The 19,069-nt window shown below is 39.5% G+C and overlaps 1 protein-coding gene across 8 annotated transcripts in view; it reads left to right on the top strand.

The window, feature by feature from the left end:
- The window catches only part of nrg2a (neuregulin 2a), a 95,310-nt gene that overhangs the window by 60,831 nt on the left and 15,410 nt on the right, over nucleotides 1–19,069 (top strand). For 6 of the 8 annotated variants that reach the window (XM_083565451.1, XM_083565449.1, XM_083565447.1 and 3 more), the window contains exons 4-5: nucleotides 11,999–12,119; nucleotides 18,382–18,458. In XM_083565451.1, coding sequence (XP_083421577.1) covers nucleotides 11,999–12,119; nucleotides 18,382–18,458 — 198 coding nt within the window. Of the gene's footprint in view, nucleotides 1–11,998; nucleotides 12,120–18,381; nucleotides 18,459–18,749; nucleotides 18,809–19,069 lie in introns of all 8 variants that reach the window. The other 2 variants (XM_083565450.1, XM_083565448.1) reach the window with 1 other exon arrangement.

Below are 19,069 nucleotides of genomic sequence, written 5' to 3'. Positions count from 1 at the left end.
ATAACTTTGAGTATGACATGGTGCAGCAGGGATTTATTCTTTAATGATATAGAACAGTCTATTCAGTGTCATTATTTTTTTATTCATACTGCATAAGGTTAAGCTGGAATTTCCCTTACTGCTGCAAGCTGGACTTTTTGCATAATATTAAGCTGGAGATTCCCTTACTGTCTTGGTGTTCTCGTACCACTAAAGGAGAAACCTCAAACATCCAGGGGAATAATGTGTAGATTGCTGCATCGTAGTGCATCATTTAAATAACGCTTAGTGTCAGGGGAATGGCATTATGTACATGTGACGTACTTTTAATTTTGCAGCAGGATAGGTCATGTGTAGTTAATAAAGAGCAGCACATGGCTGCCTCTGCTGCACAGTACTTATTGGAAATTAGTTTTGGTCAAAAGTCTTGTCCCTAGGGGGCGCTGTTCCACTCTGAGAGAGAGAGCGAGAGAGAGAGTAAGAGCGTGACATGAGAGGAATGTGTTGATGGAAAATGCAGCTGGGCGGCTGATTGTTCCAACCTCATCAGTCATGCTGGGGCCCACCAGCAGCTCTCTCTCTCTCTCTCTCTCTCTCTCTCTCTCTCTCTCTCTCTTTCTCTCTCTCTCTCTCTCTCTCTCTCTCTCCTACTCTCACTCGCTATATCACTTACTCTCACTCTTTCCCTCACCTACACTTGTACCGACACTTGCACTCCTGTGAAGCAGCTTACAAATGCTTCTCTGCACACAAAACCTGGCGGTCTGATGAAAGGTAATCCATTTCTGCCTAAGTTCTCAAGCCCAATCCATTACTTGGCTTTAATGCAGGTTTTAACCTTAGGATCACAAAACAAATGGCAAACGTTTAGGCTACTTGCTCCATGTCAGTCATATTTTTTGTTTTTCCAAGTCTTTTTCTCAGGCCCTTGTCCTTCATCTTGCACAACAATTACACCTTATTTCTGTTGAAATGTCTTCCACGCCCCCATGTTCACTCATGATTTCTCTCCTCTCTTCTCATCTTTCCTTTTCCTCCTTTTCACCCATATATCATGTCCTTTGATAGCATAAACAAGAAATGTTTTTTTGGCCATTGGCTGTGCCTAGGAGGCATGAAGTAAGGCCCTAAAGCAGCGGTTATCCAAATGTGAAGAAAAAAATTGCCTGGCAGAAAGCCAAGTTGTTTGACTGGGAAATTAACATTGGACTGAAAAATTTTTATTCACTTTTTGTAGTGGTTAATTTCCTTTACAGTAAAAATTATATAACTTTAACCTTTAATTTATGAACCTTGGACGGGATACCTTGGTGGGCTATGGTCTTTTACTGGGAGAAAATGTTCTGGTAAGTTCTGTGACTTCAGATCTATTTCATTTGAACATACAGACAATCAAAATTTATTTCGGAATTAAAAATTTATCTGAAAACAAGTACCCAGATATGCCATTTTACCCACCCCATACAGACTCTCCTAGTTAAGATTGGCTTGGATGTAGAGAGGCACAAGAATGTGTGCATGTTGCAGTGTGTCAGTAAGTGTTTTGGATTATGGTCCCAGAGTTCCTACATACTTGGACCGCTGGGCGCTGTGAGGTTTATTTGGCCTTTAACCCAGGGGTCAGAGTCGTTAAGCTCATTGTCTGGAAGGGTAAGGTGCGCACCACTTTGCGTTTATGGAGTGCATATATGTCTCATGCTGCTTTGCAAATGTCGCTCATGTTCCCCTCCCCCTATTTTCTCTTTCTCTTGTACTCTGTATTCACTGGTGCATGCTGGTGCTGGTGTTCTTGCCCAGTCCAAATACATTATTTGATTAAGAATTTGGTGGGGGTGAGCTCTGTTTCCCCCAATCAGGCTGACTGCCATAGTAGCCGTGAAAAGCAGAGCAGCTGTAAAGGGGCTGTAGGCTGGTGCCTTAGTTGATGGGTGGGGTCAGATTTGGCTTTCTCCAAGGCAGTCTGCTCTATCCAGCGCCCCGACGCCACAATTTCACGCCCATCACTGATCCAGGGTGGCCGCCAGCTCAAACGAGTCCATCTGGGGGATATAGCTCTGACACCAGAGGCATGCCATTACTCCACACTAGTGAGTCCATGTTGGTGGAGCAGTGTAGAGAACAACAGACCAGGACACCGCATTGGGACTTTTTTGGATGGCTTACCTAACATGAAGCTACTTCTGTAAGATCCTTTGGACAAAAACACTGGCAGGCTGGCAAGCTGAAGGATTTGGAGGTCCCCAATGGACCCAGATGTGGCTTTATATCCTTTGCCTGTGTTGCTGCTGTCACTTTGTGAGGGGCAAAGAGTGGCTGTTTTGCCTGGGATTGGGGCAAGCTCTGAGGCTGAGGCTCAAAGCAGTCTGGAGCTCCAGGGTTACCCTCTATCTCATACTACTCATCAGCACTGGCAAAAGTGTGGCTGCAGAAGACCATGCAAAGGGGCACTTGTGTTTCTGATACCCACTGTGTTGCTTTTGTTGCTGGGTCTGGGAACCTACCTGCTTGTTCTGAATCATGTTCTGATCCCTGGTGGAAAGCTTGACTTGCCAGACCTCCTCAGAAGTGAGGAGAAAGATTTTAAAGTGGAGGTAGCAGTCACAAGAAACACAGTTCCTTCATGGATGCTTATCGTGCCTACTGGCCCGACTGCTACTCCTCCCACCACATTCTCCATTCGAGAGAGCGGAGCCGTGTCTGTGCTGGCACCTAGAACAACCTTGTCCCTGGCATCCTCCAGCCCCACACCCAGCAGCACCCCACCCCCTCTGGGTAAGTGCCCAACTCCTCTGCTTGCTTTTACATTGGCCCTATTGTGCAATCACATGCAATAGCATTCTTTGATTTCTCTTTGCGACGTTTTTGAAATGATTGTGGGAGGACAAGACCGGGCAAATCAGCTATGCTGCAGGAAAAATAGCAAAGGGAGAGAAAAATGAAAGCATGCTAATCAAAAGAGAAAAAGACAGGACGAGGTCCACCCAAAGTCCTTTTTGGGGGGATTAAATGGTCCCTATTGTTCAATTCTCTGTTAACATTGGTGGTTTATTGTCGAGGTTTATGGCTCCTGAAAGCGGCTTTTTAGACTATTAACAACGCTGATGTTTTGTTTACAACAAATTCTTCAGAAAGGTATTCGACCTTCTTCTGTTTGTCACATGATGTCTCCATGCGTCATTTGCTTCCTTTGAACTCTTTCGTGGAGGATTATATACGCAGTGTGAACATGTAAACAATGAGCAATCAGCTTCTGGGATGACATAAAGGTCAGAGGTCAATCTGTCACGAACATTTATTAATTTGTTTTTCTTTATCAGGTGTGTGAAACGTGTCCGAAACTGTTTAAGAATCAGTAGAAGAGAGTCACATTGAAGATGCATCATATGCCTGAAATTGGTTCAAAAGTGACGTAACCATAATTACCATTTAATTAAACATTGAAGATAGTCTAAAATGTTTAAGCTTAACAATTGTCCTAGTAATTTTAATCAGAGAGTTGTTGAATTCTTTACAAATCACTTCATACATCAATGACCCAATTCAAACATTCTTCTGGCAAGCTAGTCTATCTTAAACACAGCAAAATGTACAGTGCTAGCTCTGTGTGTGTGTGTGTGTGTGTGTGTGTGTGTGTGTGTGTGTGTGTGTGTGTGTGTGTGTGTGTGTGTGTGTGTGTGTGTGTGTGTGTGTGTGTGAGAGAGAGAGAGAGAGAGAGAGAGAGAGACAGAGAGAGAGAGAGAGAGAGAGAGAGAGAGAGAGAGAGAGAGAGAGAGATTCTCTCTGTTTTAGCAATTGGAGCTTTAAAGATTAAAGAGACTTTGTGTATGATTCAAAGTGAGTTTGTGTTCCTAGTACTGTTAATGCACCTTTTATTTGGAATTAACTGCTAAATTGAGCTTCTCCCCCCCCCCCCCCCCCCCCTAACAAGTGTCAAAGCATTAGAGTGTTTTTGGAGATGCATTTGAAAAATCTGTTTTACATGCTGTTGCGTAGTTTTATGTGACAGGGCCTCCCCCCTTGGGAAAAAAAAAGCCTTGGCTCCACGTTGTTATCTTGCCTGTATAAACAATTATTTTAAATTACCGATATTGATTAGAACCATGTGTCATTTTTAGATATTTTATTTGAGGAGTGTGTTCTGCAAACAATTTGTGTAAAAGGGAAAAAATTGCAGCATGTCTTATGTGGCGTACTTACACCATTCTGGGGGATGTTGCTCTTGTGTTTGCGTTTTGGATTCCCTTTAAACTTGTAGAACTGTAACAAACAGAGGTAACGGCAAGATACTGAAAACAGAGTGAAAGGCTGCTGCTATCACAGATCATCTGTTTTTCTCCGATGAACTTGTAATCCTTGGATTCAGAAAAGAGGCTTCTATTCATCAATCTTAGTAAATCATTTTTAGGATTGTGTGAGTTACTGTCTTATTTGAACACATAAAAGACAGTAGTCAAACCATAGATCTTCTACAGATAATAAGACAAACGTGGTTTTTACATCACTGTGGAATGAACAATCTTTACAACTTAAATGTATACTCATCTCTTAGACACCATCGAATGCTTTCATAACAGTATATTTTACATATCTATGATGTTGAAATGATGTTTCATGATTTAGTAAACACTTTGTTTTGTTTATCTATTTCAACGAATACAGTCATTTTACTCTTGAAAAGCAAACAATCCAAGCCTATTCATCGCCATATACACTCATCCATGTGGACTGCAGCAGCCTGGTGTCTAATCAGATGGAGCCCTTTGGTCTATGAAAACAATTGCTCTAAGACTGATCTCATGAATTAGATTAGCTTTCCTCTGTGGTAGGCCACATGTGTTGGTTTAGGGATCATGGTGTAGTGGTGTATGTTGCAGGATATGTCATGGAGAAGACCTCTCTGAGGGATTTGGGAAGCCCTTTAGAAGATTGGGATGTTTTGGATAATGAAAACCACACTAAATCTGGAAGAATGCATAAAGACTGCATAACTGACCTTTTTTGGTTTCGGTGATTAGATGTCGGTGTTTTAACTGTAATACAAGAACCCCCCAGAAATTTCAAGACTTTATGGGAGAAAAGCTACTGGTACAATTTCTTGACTGGCAAACCTTGTTTAACACATTATTTTTCATGCTAAACATATTTAAATACCAATTAAATTGAAATTTAATTAAAGACTGCAATTTTGGTGAAGACCTCTAATGAGCATGTGCATGGTGCACATGTCTCCAAAAGAAGAAATAAAACATTCTGAGCATTAGGGGCCTCTCTTTTCAATTTTACGACTTTCCTAGAACCCTTTGGCGAGCATGGAAGGATAGACATGTTTATGAAGCATTCCAGATGGCCTAGTTTTGTCTCCCCACCCTACATCCAGATTCCTCTTCTAGTTCCTGGGCCATTGAGGAATTTTGAAACTCAGGAGCTAAAAGGGTGATGGTGGCAGGGAACCTGTTTAGGGGCCCAAGAACCCTTACCAGATTGTGGACTATCTCTCTGAGGGAAACTGTTAAGGTTCTGTGTAGTGTTTCCCATTCAGAAAGCGTTTCAAGTGAAACCAATTTAAGAAATGATTAACTGTTAACTACTAGTGTGAGTCAATCTTTATACTATTAGGCAAACTCAACCATGCTTGTGTAAGAGGTAATCCTAATAAAATTAAATGTAACCTATCTAGTGAATTAATGGATAGAATTTTTGAGCTCTACATGGTAAGAAGCAAATTATTAATGGTGGCAGGTTGAGAGTGACCTTGCTGGAGTGGAATGTACTGCTGCTGTGAATCGTGGTAATACAGCAAAGCTGAAAGTACAACAAGGAAGAAACTGCAGGAGAGCAAATCAGTGAATTCTGTCAGTTATAAGTCCAGGAGAGCTGACTATGCTTCAGGCCGAGGCACTTAGAAAGCAGACTCGACTCTCAGCTTAAAGAAATGCTGATTAGCGACAACAAATGCCATTTTCACACCCTTCATCATCCGTATTAAGACAGGAACTAACACACGGAACGTCATGCAGCTACTAAGTATTCATATAGAGCACAGTGGAAGGATCTAGTTAATTTGTTTTTAAAATTCCAGCACTGATTGGATGGATTTCCCCAGTTCATTAACATTGTACAGTGAGTTTTACCTGCCTGTATTGGCGTGTCCTCGCAACCTCCAGTCAGTCACACTCTAGTTTTTCCTGTGGCACATGCTGTCTCAGCGGGTATTTACAGCATGCTCCCAGACATCCAACAGCGAGATGATGAAAATACCAGATACATTGAGAAATACTGTAGTTATGTATTTGACATAGCTCCATAAATGAAAAAAGGGGAAATTTGTCCACAGGGTCCTCAGGTATGAGCATGTCAAACAACACTATAATTAAGCATTAAAAGCTGTCTTTGTGAAGAAAATAATGCATGCTCTATTGTTTAGTACAAGTAAAACATGAAATCAGGAAGAGTTGAACTTCTGCAGGTAGAAGGTCTTTAGAAGACATATTGAACGATGGGTGTTGTTGTCAGATAATTTTGTGTTCCCAAGGCCCTGTTTCCGCAGGCCCAAAAATGTGGCTGTCGCTTCCTGATTGGAGTTTCATTCCAACCTATTTTATTTCGAAACATGTCTCTCAAGGGATTTTTAAACGCTAAAATCGGGAAAGAAAAAAGCAGGAGAAAAGCAACCAGCCTAAGTCATATTAGCATTGCACATTTAACCTCACTTGAGGACTAGGGTAACTCAAAATGCTAGCATGTTTAACGATGTATAGTAGCTAGTTGAACACACAGAGTCATCAGTTAGCGTACAAATGCAGTCTATTAATCTTTTAAGATGTGTTACTATTTTTTTTGGCCTATCCATTGAGAGTGTTCTATTTCCCTATGCAGGCCTGTATGAGTGATGAGACTGCTAGCAATTAGAGATAGTAAAGAAAAAAAAGCAACTAAAGTCTTTTCTCTAGAGCTCTGGTAGAGGAACCTACCAGGCTAAGTAATACTACTCTTAAAAGATTACTATAATGATGTGTCTCACTAGAGACCAATATGGGTCCAGTATGACCACAGCGGACCTCAGAGAGCCTTCACTCAATACAGGAAGGATGAATGAGAACATACCACTCAGCTGCTTCTATTGGCTTCTGGTCAGGTCTGCTTTGTTGCCTGTGTGTGGGTATTGAGCAAGGCAGCAGAGTACAGCGGTGTGCCTCTGCTGGTTCTCTGCTTGGAATTTCATGGCACATCGTGCAATAAATAGATAATAAGGTGATGAGGAAACGGCCAAGGGAAAACAGACAGATGGTGACTGGTTATGTCAAAACTTTAGCTATGTTATGTGTTAGATTCAATCCGGTTTTTTTTGGCTCTGAAATATGCTTTGTTCTCTGAACATTCAGCTCATCAGCATGTCTGAACATAACTCAAATATGCAAGAAATATGATTTACACATTTTTAGGAGCTTATCCAAATGTAGTCGAATGGCAATGAGCCCCTGTGGCTGCTGATGCAGTAGGAAACACAGTTATCCTAAAATAAAATGAATCTGAATTTTGTGTAGCATAATACACAAACATAAATTGTGTTACACATTTTAAACATTTATACTGCATCAGAAGCAATTCTGTCCACAGTGTTTTCTGGAACCTCTATTTACTATGCATAATAAAAAACATTCATTAACATGTTTTACATAGTAAATAAAATAAAAAAAAGGTTTTAAGCTGAACTGCAAGAAGAGCGAGCAGTTTGTAGAATGTTAACATACAACAGACAAAGGTTTGTGAACACCGAACCATAATGATTGTGTGTGCATATACAATATCCCATTATACATTTATTCCCCATTTGCTATTATAATAACCTCAACTCGTTCTGTTGATTTCTCCTGGGTGAAGAAAAAAAAAACTAAACTAAAATTAAAAATATGTAACAGGATTAGCACATTTTAATCTACTAATTTACTAATACTAAATACGGTCTTTAAGTATGAACTAGTTTATCACCGCATAAAATTAAGCACAGTTTTTTTATTTTACCTCACCAGAAGCAGCTAATTGTCTTCAGACGCTAGCTAATCAGTTTGTTAGTAAGCTAACTAAGGTTGAAATATTAAGGGCTAGCAAGAAAAGCTCAAATTTAGCTGTTCTGTTTTGTAGACAAGAACCTCACTACAACAGAATAATTCATTACAACCACAACATTAGCCAAAAATAGCTAGCAAGCATGCAAATATAAGGGCAACTGTTAGGGAATTAAAACCATGAGATAATGTTGGGCCTCAAAGTTTTTCTCTGAATTGTTGCAATTTTTGAGAGAAAAAGCTTAGTGAGTGAAAATCAGTGTAAATAATAATTAATAACATGTTAATTAATAACATGATATTTGATACTTGACTTTTTTAATATCATAAAGCCGTCAAGCTATTTTATACAGACTGTAATCAAGTCTTTCTGTTTTGACATTTGAGGTGAAGTTTGCATGTCTCGCTGCAATTGTTTTGTAAACTGCCACACACCTGTACATCACTCATTAAGTTGTTTGCATTTTTAGTGATTTAATCACTTAGTATTTTTTTTATGTTTGAGGTCCAGCCAGAATGTTCATAGACATAATTATAAGTTGCTTGTGTTTCAATAAACTGAAATTTTTACTGCATTCATCCAAGTAATTAGAAATGTATGTGTTAAGCACACACATGTTGATATACCAGTAAACCACAGGCGCATAATAAATGTAAAACCATTACATAACACGAAAAAAAGAAACTAATGAAACACATACTGAGTTTGTGTATTGGAAAAACATCACCTGGTCACATTTTAAATTTTTGACAAACATGCCCTGTATCACCATTAGTTTTATTTATTGTGCTGCGGTCATATGATTGACTGATTAGATAATTGCATACTAGTACATAATTGGCTGTTTTGTTTTGTGACACAATAGCAACTCCTCTTGTATATTAAATTAATCTGAATGATAAGAAGAAACTACTTAGTTAACACGGTGTTCATATTGCAAGTACCGCTTGGAGGTCATCACTGTATGAATATTATGGTTATGTACTGGGGAAAACCAACCAACATATTTTCAGGTGCATATAAATAAGTCAGAAAAACAGGAAACAGTTGTCCCACCATGAGGATAAGGAGTGGTGGATTAGCACTAGCAAACATGCTGAGTTCTCTCCTTCATATCCAGTCACATGCACCATGTGAGCCAGATGTGTGCTGGTTGTTGTAAGACCATGATGAGCTCCATTTGGCGGGAGGTTAGTCATTTCTCCATTGCGAGTACACCCCTATCAATGCTTTGTTCGCTTAGAGAAAGAAGTAGCAGTCGAGAGAATACGAGCGCATTTTGTTCTTCACTGGATTTCAGAGTGACTTTGCTTTGACGTCTGTCTGCTTTGCCCCAGGCAACATTGTGTTGAGCACGAATTCCCGTCACATTCTCGGCTGTTGCGCATTTTCACACATCCATTTGCAACAAGAGAAGAAAAATTCAAGTGGATTCATTTCTGGAGCCGAAAAAGGGTTTTATGTAGACTTAATATGTGATAGTTTTCACAGCAGATAATAAAAAGAAAAACATTCTGAAGTTTCAGATAAAGGAGCAGAATTTTATTGGCTTTTCTTTCTTGGAACGTTTCCCTTAAGCGCCATAAATGACAAATGAAATTAGAGACCTGCGTTTGGCACGTATGTGCATGTCTGACATTATTCATTAGGACACATCACCTTTCTCAAGCACAAGCAAAGAGTGTCAGTTACTGGGAAAGTTTGGGATTTGTTGTTGCTTTCTGGATAGAAAATAGCAAACTTTGATCTTGATAAATTGTGTGAGTGTATATGTGTCTGAGTGTGTGTGGGTTTGCATGTGTGTACTTGTCCCATTCGTTTTGCAAGTCTGTATCACCCTGGCTAGTGGTCATGACACTTTCAGTAATTATTACAATATCATTTCACACCCACTTTACACTCATTCGGGAGACTATGCAGCTGCATGACTGCTGGGCCTGTTGATCATTGAAGAACATGTTCTCCTTACAGTTTATCCTTCAGCAATCAGACATTTGGTAAACTGAGTAATAGATTTGTGCCATTCTGAACCTGCCTCAACACAAGAGTTGATAAATTGAACTAGTACGTACCAACGGGAAATGACTTTCCCTGTCAGCTTCTTGTTTCGATTCCACAGCCAATAAACATGCGCACATGCGCCCCAAGAGAGCAGTGTTTTGATCAAAACCATAGACACAGACTGTGTATAAACTTCAACCATGTAAGAAAAAATCTCTACAAAAATGCTAAATTTTATTTCCTACTCAGTCGCATGTAGGTCTCTCATACTCATGCTTACTGGATTACACTGTTTATTTTCCGATCTAGCAGGTTCACAGCGAGGTGGAATATGTGTTCTAGGTTCGGTATTAGTCTTTTATACACTACTCATACTACTCCAGCTGTTACAGCACTTCTCTGTTGTACTGCTTATTTATGCAGCAGCTGCTTCAGCTACTTATGAAACGAAACACAAACTTCTTAAGGTTATTAAAAATTTTTTCCTTTTTAAGTTTGTACATTACGACTTTCCAGGATCGTTGCTGTTGGCTTAAAAATAGACTCTTAACCATCATCTATTATATTAAGCTCAGACTACTTTTAATATCTGCACTATTATTATGGGTTTTTGTTTGCATTTTTTTCCAATTCATTGCTTTATACATGGGAGAGGAGTTCATAGGGGAGGGGGGGCTTTACTAGGGGTTGACTGTGGTTTTTGCCGAAGACGATATCAAGGTTGGTTTGGACTTGCCAATAAACGATTAAATAACCGTGTTTTTAAAATGTATACTGGATAAAAAAACAAACAAACATAACAATCCATGTACTAAACTTTATTGCAAAAAAACCAAAAAAAACCAGTACAGATTCTTAAAATTGTGCTAAATAAAATAAATCTAAATATATTAATTATAATAATACATATAATAAGTACATTATAAATTATAAATAATTAATATAATATAACACTCTTTCTGCAGCATGCAGTCTCACATGTAAAAACAAACAGCACATGACATCAGATATTCACCTCTAGAGGCGGCTCTAATGACAGTGGATTTTCTCAGCCAATCCAGCACTGTACGCTACCCGCAAAAATTATTGATATGTATTTTTGCCTTAAGTCGATAGTTACAACTATTGGTGCTAATTAATCCGCAAAACCGATGATTCGGTCGACCTCTTGCATATACAGCTATTGGCAATCACTTTATGAGCTAGAGAAGCCTCTAAAAAATTGAGATACACATTAAAGATACAAATACTAAACTACTGTATATCCATACTGCTGGCATGCTTTTGCTGTTTTTAAAGTATAACTATATCCATTGAAAAAAAAAATGGCCAAGTCAGGGTGACATACCATCTAACCATACAAAAGAGGGTTCCCCAATAAAGAGGGTTCCAAGTAGAACCCTTTTAGGTGTATATCGAGCTAATTAAAAATAAATATTTTGTGTAAAGTTAAGCATTATTTTAAATAGACAGAACTGAGTGTACATATTATACCCGAGCATGCTTGAATACAGCAAGACATTAAGTCCTTTATGAATACTAAATCAACTGAGGCGCATGGAGTGTTTCTGTAGTCTCTCTTACGGAAATGTTTATCTTTTCACTCCGAACATCTTGAGACGCCATCAGGGCTGTTGAGATGGAGAGGAGATTTGCGACGGCGACTAAGAGGTCATTGTTGTGAAGTGAATGGCTGTTTTTATTATGCTGTTTAGATAGGCTGCTCGAAGGGATAAGATGGCCATTATGCGTGGCCAACGCGCCCCGCATGAGCTAATGAATGTTATCTCGTCGGATAGCCCGCTGTGTCAAAACCTTCTCCTTTTTCTTTCCCTCGAAAATGGAGATGCTCTCAGTGGAGACTTTCATCGGAGAGATTTGCTGAGACCTGCCCGTGCGGTCGCATCTGCATCGCGATGCTAACGCGATAATTGTTTGTCTTTTTCCTCAGTAACCACAGCGTTACCTCCGGGCTCGGGCCACGAAAGAAGATGCAACGAGACAGAGAAGGGATACTGTGTGAACAACGGCGAGTGTTACTTCATCCACGGTATAAATCAGCTCTCCTGCAAGTGAGTCGCTCACCCTTCTACTTTCCCACTATTGAATTTATGAAGCCTGACAGGTTTCTGTATAGATAAGGGTGAACCACAGCATTCGTTTTCCATGGCTCTGTGTACATCATTTTGCATTTATTTACTATCATTCTCATCCTGTAAATGTACACTAATAGTAAAACATTTTCAAACACAACTATGTAATGAATAACACAGTAACTGCATGTACAAACAAACATGCAGATACAAATGTTGTTTTTTTAAGAGTATTACAGATTAAGAGTGTGCTCATTAAATATATTGCTTTGTTTGAGCACCTGAAAAAAAGGTAAATGGGATCTATCACATACATCTTGCCCTTTTGTCACAAACCAACCCCTTCACCCCTTTTTCCCTTCATCTTCATCGTGGTTCATCAGAAGTTCACCCTTATCCCCTCTTGCTTGTCTGAGAGTCAACCGGTTGACTCACTGGTGAAGATGTTCAGAAGTCTCTCTCTCTCTCTAGCCTCTCTCCCTCTCTCCCTCTCTCTCTCTCCCTCTCTCCCTCTCTCTCTCTCTCTCTCTCTCTCTCTCTCTCTCTCTCTCTCTCTCTTTCTCTCTCCCTCTCTCTCTCTCCCTCTCTCCCTCTCTCTCTCTCTCTCTCTCTCTCTCTCCCTCTCTCTCTTTCTCTCTCCCTCTCTCTCTCTCTCTCTCTCTCTCTCTCTAGCCTCTCTCCCTCTCCCTCTCTCTCTCTCTCTCTCTCTCTCTCTCTCTCTCTCTCTGTGATGCAAAGTGAAGATGGGCCTCTTAAACTACTCGTTTAGCGTGCGGTAGAAAATTTGTATCAGACTTCCCCAAAATGCCATGTCACACTGGTTTAAAGCTGGTGCAAATATTTACAACAGGCTGAGGCCTCTCAAAAGGTAAATAGGGTCATTGCTTACATTTTGATTTCAGTGGTAAAAAAAAAAATAAAAAATCACAGACGGCTTTTGCACAGATGCTTTTTGGTTATCTGAGGATGACTTGCTTTGAGCCGAAACAATAATTTGGACCCCATTATAAAAACAATCTACCGCTGACTAAGGGCATTGAGTAGCTGTTTATTGGGTACTTTGGACCAGGTCCAGGACTCTTGTTTTTGCAAGTGTGCATATCTAAACATACATGTATATAAATGCTGTTAATATACTGTATATTTATATGTGGAAACAGAACAAAAACGTAAAAACTATACAGTTACTATACATGCTATACTTTATTTTGTACACTAATGGTACAAAAATTAAACCAGGCAAAAATGTTTTACTGAAGTGCTTTCAGTGCTGTTTTAGAAGCATCATTTACAGTAGTCTGCATTATTGTGACTGTTGCTATGAAACAAATTTCACTTTTTCTTTTGATAAAATATCCTTTATTACTTGATGTAAAAAATAAAGTGACTTAAATGTCACTTGTAAGAAACTGTCATACATTTAAAAGGAAATAAATTAAAGACCACAGAATCCTGGACAAAAATTTGCTACAACAAGGTACATGTTTGCACTTTCTGTGGCATACATGTAAGATTCTAGTCTTAGAATGCCGTAATGAATGGGCTTTGGTTTCCTAAGACTTCCTCACAGTATTTACAGCTCCAGCCTTCTAGTGCATACAGTTTATATGTATATACAATATATGGGCAAACGTTTGTGGACACCTGACCATAAGATTCATATATGCTTTTTGAACACTCCATTCCACATTTAGTCTATATTTGGTGTTATATTAAACTGCACTATTTGGGGGAGATGTTTCACTAGATTTTGGAGTGTACCTGTGGAGATTTGTGATTATTTGGCCACAAGGGTGTTAGTAAAGTTTGATACTAATGTACACTGAAGAGACCTGGGGTGCAGTCAGTGTTTTAGTTCTTCCTAGAGGTGTTCAGTAGGGTTAAAATCAGAGCTCTATAGCAGGCCACTCAAGAACTTTCACTCTAACCTATGTTTAGCAGATCTTCAGGAAGCTGGCTTTGTGGACAGGGGAATTTTCTTGCTGGAACAGGTTTAGGTCTCCTAGTTCAAGTAAAGGGAAAATGTAATGCCTCGGGACACAAAGACATCCTATACAACTGTGTATCTCCAACTTTTGGTAAAAGTGTGGGGAGGAACAACATAGGTCAGGTGTCGCAATACTCCATATAATGTTTTGATACATCTGACTGTATGTGTGTGTGTGTGTGTGTGTGTGTGTGTGTGTGTGTGTGTGTGTGTGTGTGTGTGTGTGTGTGTGTGTGTGTGTATACGCATGTGCTGGCTGGAATACTGCTCAGCAAGCAAGCATCAGAGACACGACTGCAACGGCCATTCAATACGCTGTGTACAAATTGGAGGGAGCAATAACTCAATTGCTGCAGCTAATTCACTCATGGGGGAGTTACAGGTCCAGAAAAGTCAGATAATGCAGTCAAGGCCTGCAGGGAATTGTTGCCCAAAGCCATCTCGTTCAATATAGGCCAGGCATGTGTGGGTATTACTCACTAGCTGAACAAGTCCAGCGGACAGCCTGCCTCATATTTATGCCCTGGCTCTTTCACTTTGAAATATAAAGTTACACACACACACACACACACACACACACACACACACACACACACACACACACACACACACACACACACACAAACAAACACACACATATACACATAAACACAAAAACACACACATCTGCAGAGGGAAGCAGGGGATAACGGATGATCTCGGCCATAATTATTTGCCTGCTGTGAAGGTGCAGAGGTGTATTTCATGGTGTGGCGTGTGTGGAGCCTGCCACACATGGACAGTGTTGTCACATGGCGTGGAGATAAGGAGAGGACACAAGCCAGCAAGCAAGGAGATTTATGGGCCGGCGCACAGAGATCTATTACACAACCTGTCTGATCTGAATGAAGCACTTTTTCTGGGTCTTCTGTAATAAATCCGATAGCAGGCACAACGTCTGTCAGTTCCCAAGCAAACAGTGAAGTGAATTGGCCAATATATCACATGTTATGCATTAGGACAATATTAAAAAAAAGGATTGCAGATGATATACGTAATGTTTTTAAATAATATAATATAGAAATGTAGGTTGTGTGCAGTGCATCAAACATCGTGCAGTGATTATAAATATATTATAAACATATTAGATTTGTGCTGCTGTGTAATTTCGTTAGACAAAAAACATTTGGCTGCTTTAATTTTGTTGCTGATTATTTTTTACCTTGATGTATTTATTCAATGTCATTCTGCTGTTTAAGGTCCTTGTTGTAAAGTTATATATAAAGCATCAGTGGCCAGTATCAATTGTAATCATTGGGTTATGTAAGAGAGTCGCATCAACTCCAAATTGACATCTCTGCTCAGGTGAAGCACTTTTTAAATCAGGTAATCAGCATGTTTGTGGTAAAACTAGCCAAAATTAGGTGTTTACACACTATGGAAAAGCATGATCCATGTTTGCTAATCAAAGACGTCACTACTATACAATTACCAGAGGTGAAAAGAGTAATAAAATATTTAACTCAAGTAAAAGTACTGTTACTTCTATGAAATTTTATTTAAGTACATGTAAAAATCTACTCAAGTAAAAGTAAAAATTTGCTTAAAAAGTAGTAATTTAAATTTACTCAGAGTAAAATTTACAAAGTTACTTTTTTAACCGTGTGGGTGGGGTATCCTAGTACAGTTTATGATAATGAGAGAAATTGCAAATGCAGATTTGAAACTCAAACAGTAAATGCACGCATTGAACAACTTTCAATTCGACGGCATTTTGCTTTCAGCCGGGTCTGCCTTCTGCCATCTTTCTTTCTTGTGAGTTTAGGACGTTTGTTCTCCTGCCCATTAATCAATCAGTGCAGTAGTTTCCCGGTAGCTTTTTTTTCCTCTCCTTGCATTATTTTTATTTATTTATTAAATTTTTAATAGATATGATTTAAAGTTTAGTACAATATTTCAAACAATACATACTTGAGTAAAAGTAAAATCATCGTTAAAAAAACTACTTTTAAAAGTAGAAGTACACAAAAAAAAAGACCACTCAATTACAGTAATGCAAGTAAATCTAATGTGTTAATGTCTACCTCTGGCATTATAAAGTTATCCCATGCTAGTGGATCGTTTGGACAGAAGCTGGAAGATTATTGGAGGCTTGTTTGGTTCACACCTAGCACCAAATTTATGTTTTGTTTTTTTTATTTAATGTGTGGTGGCCGAATGATTTAAGGATATGACTGAATCAGAGCAAGAAAATCACAGGACACAGATGTTGCAGTGCTCTCTGAGTTAGGACGGACTACTCCTTTTTTCTGGGTCAGGACGCTGGTCCCAACTCTCCACAGTGTTAAAGTGACCCAGAGTCAGCCTGCAAACTGTGCCAGACCTTGTTTCTCTTTTTTAGCTTTTGGATGAATCCCATACATTACCGAATAAAGTCTGATCTAGCTCACTGTTTCCACCATTGGCAATGTGGTTCACAGTACAGAGACATATCTGTATACTTGATTAATCTGCATGAATTGTGAGTCCTGGGTTAATGGTGGAGTGAGACAGAGAAGCTCTGCTTGTATTTGATGAAAGACAAAAGGAACGACATTTGGTGTCAGCGCTGCATGTAGGTTTTTTTGATGAAGTGGATAGGCACTTTTGGTGTAAATACCAGGATCCTAAAAAGTTGCTGGGCAAGCAGTTTTACAAGAACTTGGGCATACAGAATGTTTACACAGATCCAATATGGACCATCTCGGCGAGATTAGAGTGTAACGTGAACATCTTGTTCGCTTTTGTAGAGGAAGAAGTTGAAAATAGGGGAGTGTGTATAATCTGTGTGTATGGTGACTTTTAGAAACCATAGGTGATTCGTCAAGGCTCTTGTGGATGCCAGACAGTTCGCTGTTAAATATTAACAGCCGAAGCTTTTAGCATACCAGTTTGTGACATGGCTCTAGAAGAGCGAAAAGAAAAACTTAAGGTCCCATCTTCAGACTTTTTACATACACTATAAACTTTGCCTTAAAAGCCATGCATGTACTGTAGGATACATGTGCAGTGTCTCAGTGCTCACCTCAGAGAGCACTGAGACAATTAATAAAAAGGCCCTGAAAGAGAGAGAGAAAAACACAGTAAGTGGATCTGCAGCCTCCTCTCTGCCGAGCAAGTTGAGAGAAGGAGGCTCTGCAGATCAAGTGATGGTTGAAGAGAACATGCTTGCCCTTTGTCTTTGTCACACACATCGAAGCCACGTTCATCAGTGAATCAGAAATTAGCGGTGTGGAAACATTAGCCAAACAGGAGTAATGCTCATTATGCACTGATGAGCTTTAATTTGTTTACCAGAACAACACCAATAGAAATAATTGGCCAATCAAATGCATGAATGGAAATCATGACAGAACTGCTCTGTGTTTGAGACAAACACACATTGGCTCCTGAACTTAGAACTCCGGCCAACAAATGTTGACATGCTGCATAGTTCCAAATTTGACATTCTCTACATTATAATCAAAGCTTGAAATGAATGTTTCTTCTTCTATTTAAAAAAAAAATAGGATTTCATTACATTTGATTGGTTATTTGTGCTAGAACAGGTGATACTTTTTCCCAATAGTCAGATGTGTTTTGGTGCCCAGTGCACTTCCAGCTCCTGGCTGTAAAGAGTGAAACTAAATATGGTCATCTGCTTGTGTTACTCATTGACCTGAATGTTTGAGCAACTGAAATGCTTTGAAAAGCTCTCCATTGTTGTAAAGAGGTTGTAAGGTTATTTATCCTTCCTTTCAGATCTAATTGGCCCATCATTTCTCCTTTGACTTCATTCAGGAACTGCTGACCACCACTCATCTAATGGTTTTTGTTTTTTGGACAATTCTCTGTGAACTCTCTAGTGTAAGACGAAAACATCCCAGGAGATATTGAAATTGAAAATATTTAAACCAGCCCATTTGATACTAACAACAATTCTACAGTTAAAGTCAATAAGAACACACTTGTCCTGATGTTTGATGTGAAAATTAAGCTCTTTAGCAGCATCTGCACGGGTTTATGCACTGCATTGCTGCCTTGTGATTGGCCGATAAGAAATTGTCATGAATGTTCCTATAAAAGTGCCCAGTCAAAGGTTTATTTAGTTCACAGATAACAGGTGTTTATTTCAAGCCCTGATTACCACGCATTATGACCAAATTAGCGCTAACGCATCGAGTTCAACCAGATGAAATCCAGAATGCATAATGTATATGTGTTATTATGTCACCTTGTCCCCCTCTCCTCCCCCAGATGTCCAAGTGGATACTTCGGGCCGCGGTGCTTACAGCCGGAGCCCCTACGGCTGCGCATGCCCAAACCTACTGAAAGTATGTTGACTTGAGAAGCAGAGCTTCACACAGAGGACCGGTGTCCTGCTGTCACCACTTCTGTGTCTCTACTGTCCTGTGTCCCAGAGGTGCTGACAGTGGGACTCTTTGGCCTCTGCGATTCATGATGCTGCTCTTGTTCTAATTTCATGTTTTTTCTGCTTTCTTCTCTCTTTCCCCCCCCCTTTTTTTTGCCTCTCTTTCTGTTGCTTTTTCTCCTCTCTTTATGTTTTATTCCTTCTTCTTGCCCCTTTCTCTCTCCCTTTCTGTGGTTTTGTTTCCTTCCATCAGGTGTCCAAATGACTTTACTGGCGATCGCTGTCAAACCTACGTTATGGCCAGTTTCTACCGTATGTCCATTTCTTTTTCCTGTCTGTCAGTGCTGCATGCAGGAGCTGCTGTGTTATGAGCTCCTTGTTACTTTCTAAATGTGGATGCTCTGCTACTTTTTTCTAACCGACCGACTCAGTTATGTTATCCCATTCAATGAACAATTGACCCTCCATGCATCACATTTTACTGATCAATATTACATTTTTATATAATAATCCAAAAAACCTATTAGTTAACAGAATAAATCATATGCATGGTACCTAGTTTGAGTGCATGAG

The sequence above is a fragment of the Silurus aristotelis genome (genome assembly GCF_946808225.1).
Source record: "Silurus aristotelis genome assembly, chromosome: 16".
Taxonomy (NCBI): Eukaryota; Metazoa; Chordata; class Actinopteri; order Siluriformes; family Siluridae; genus Silurus; species Silurus aristotelis.
The sequence above is the reverse complement of the archived record's forward strand: the minus strand, read 5'-3'. Positions and strand labels throughout refer to the sequence as shown.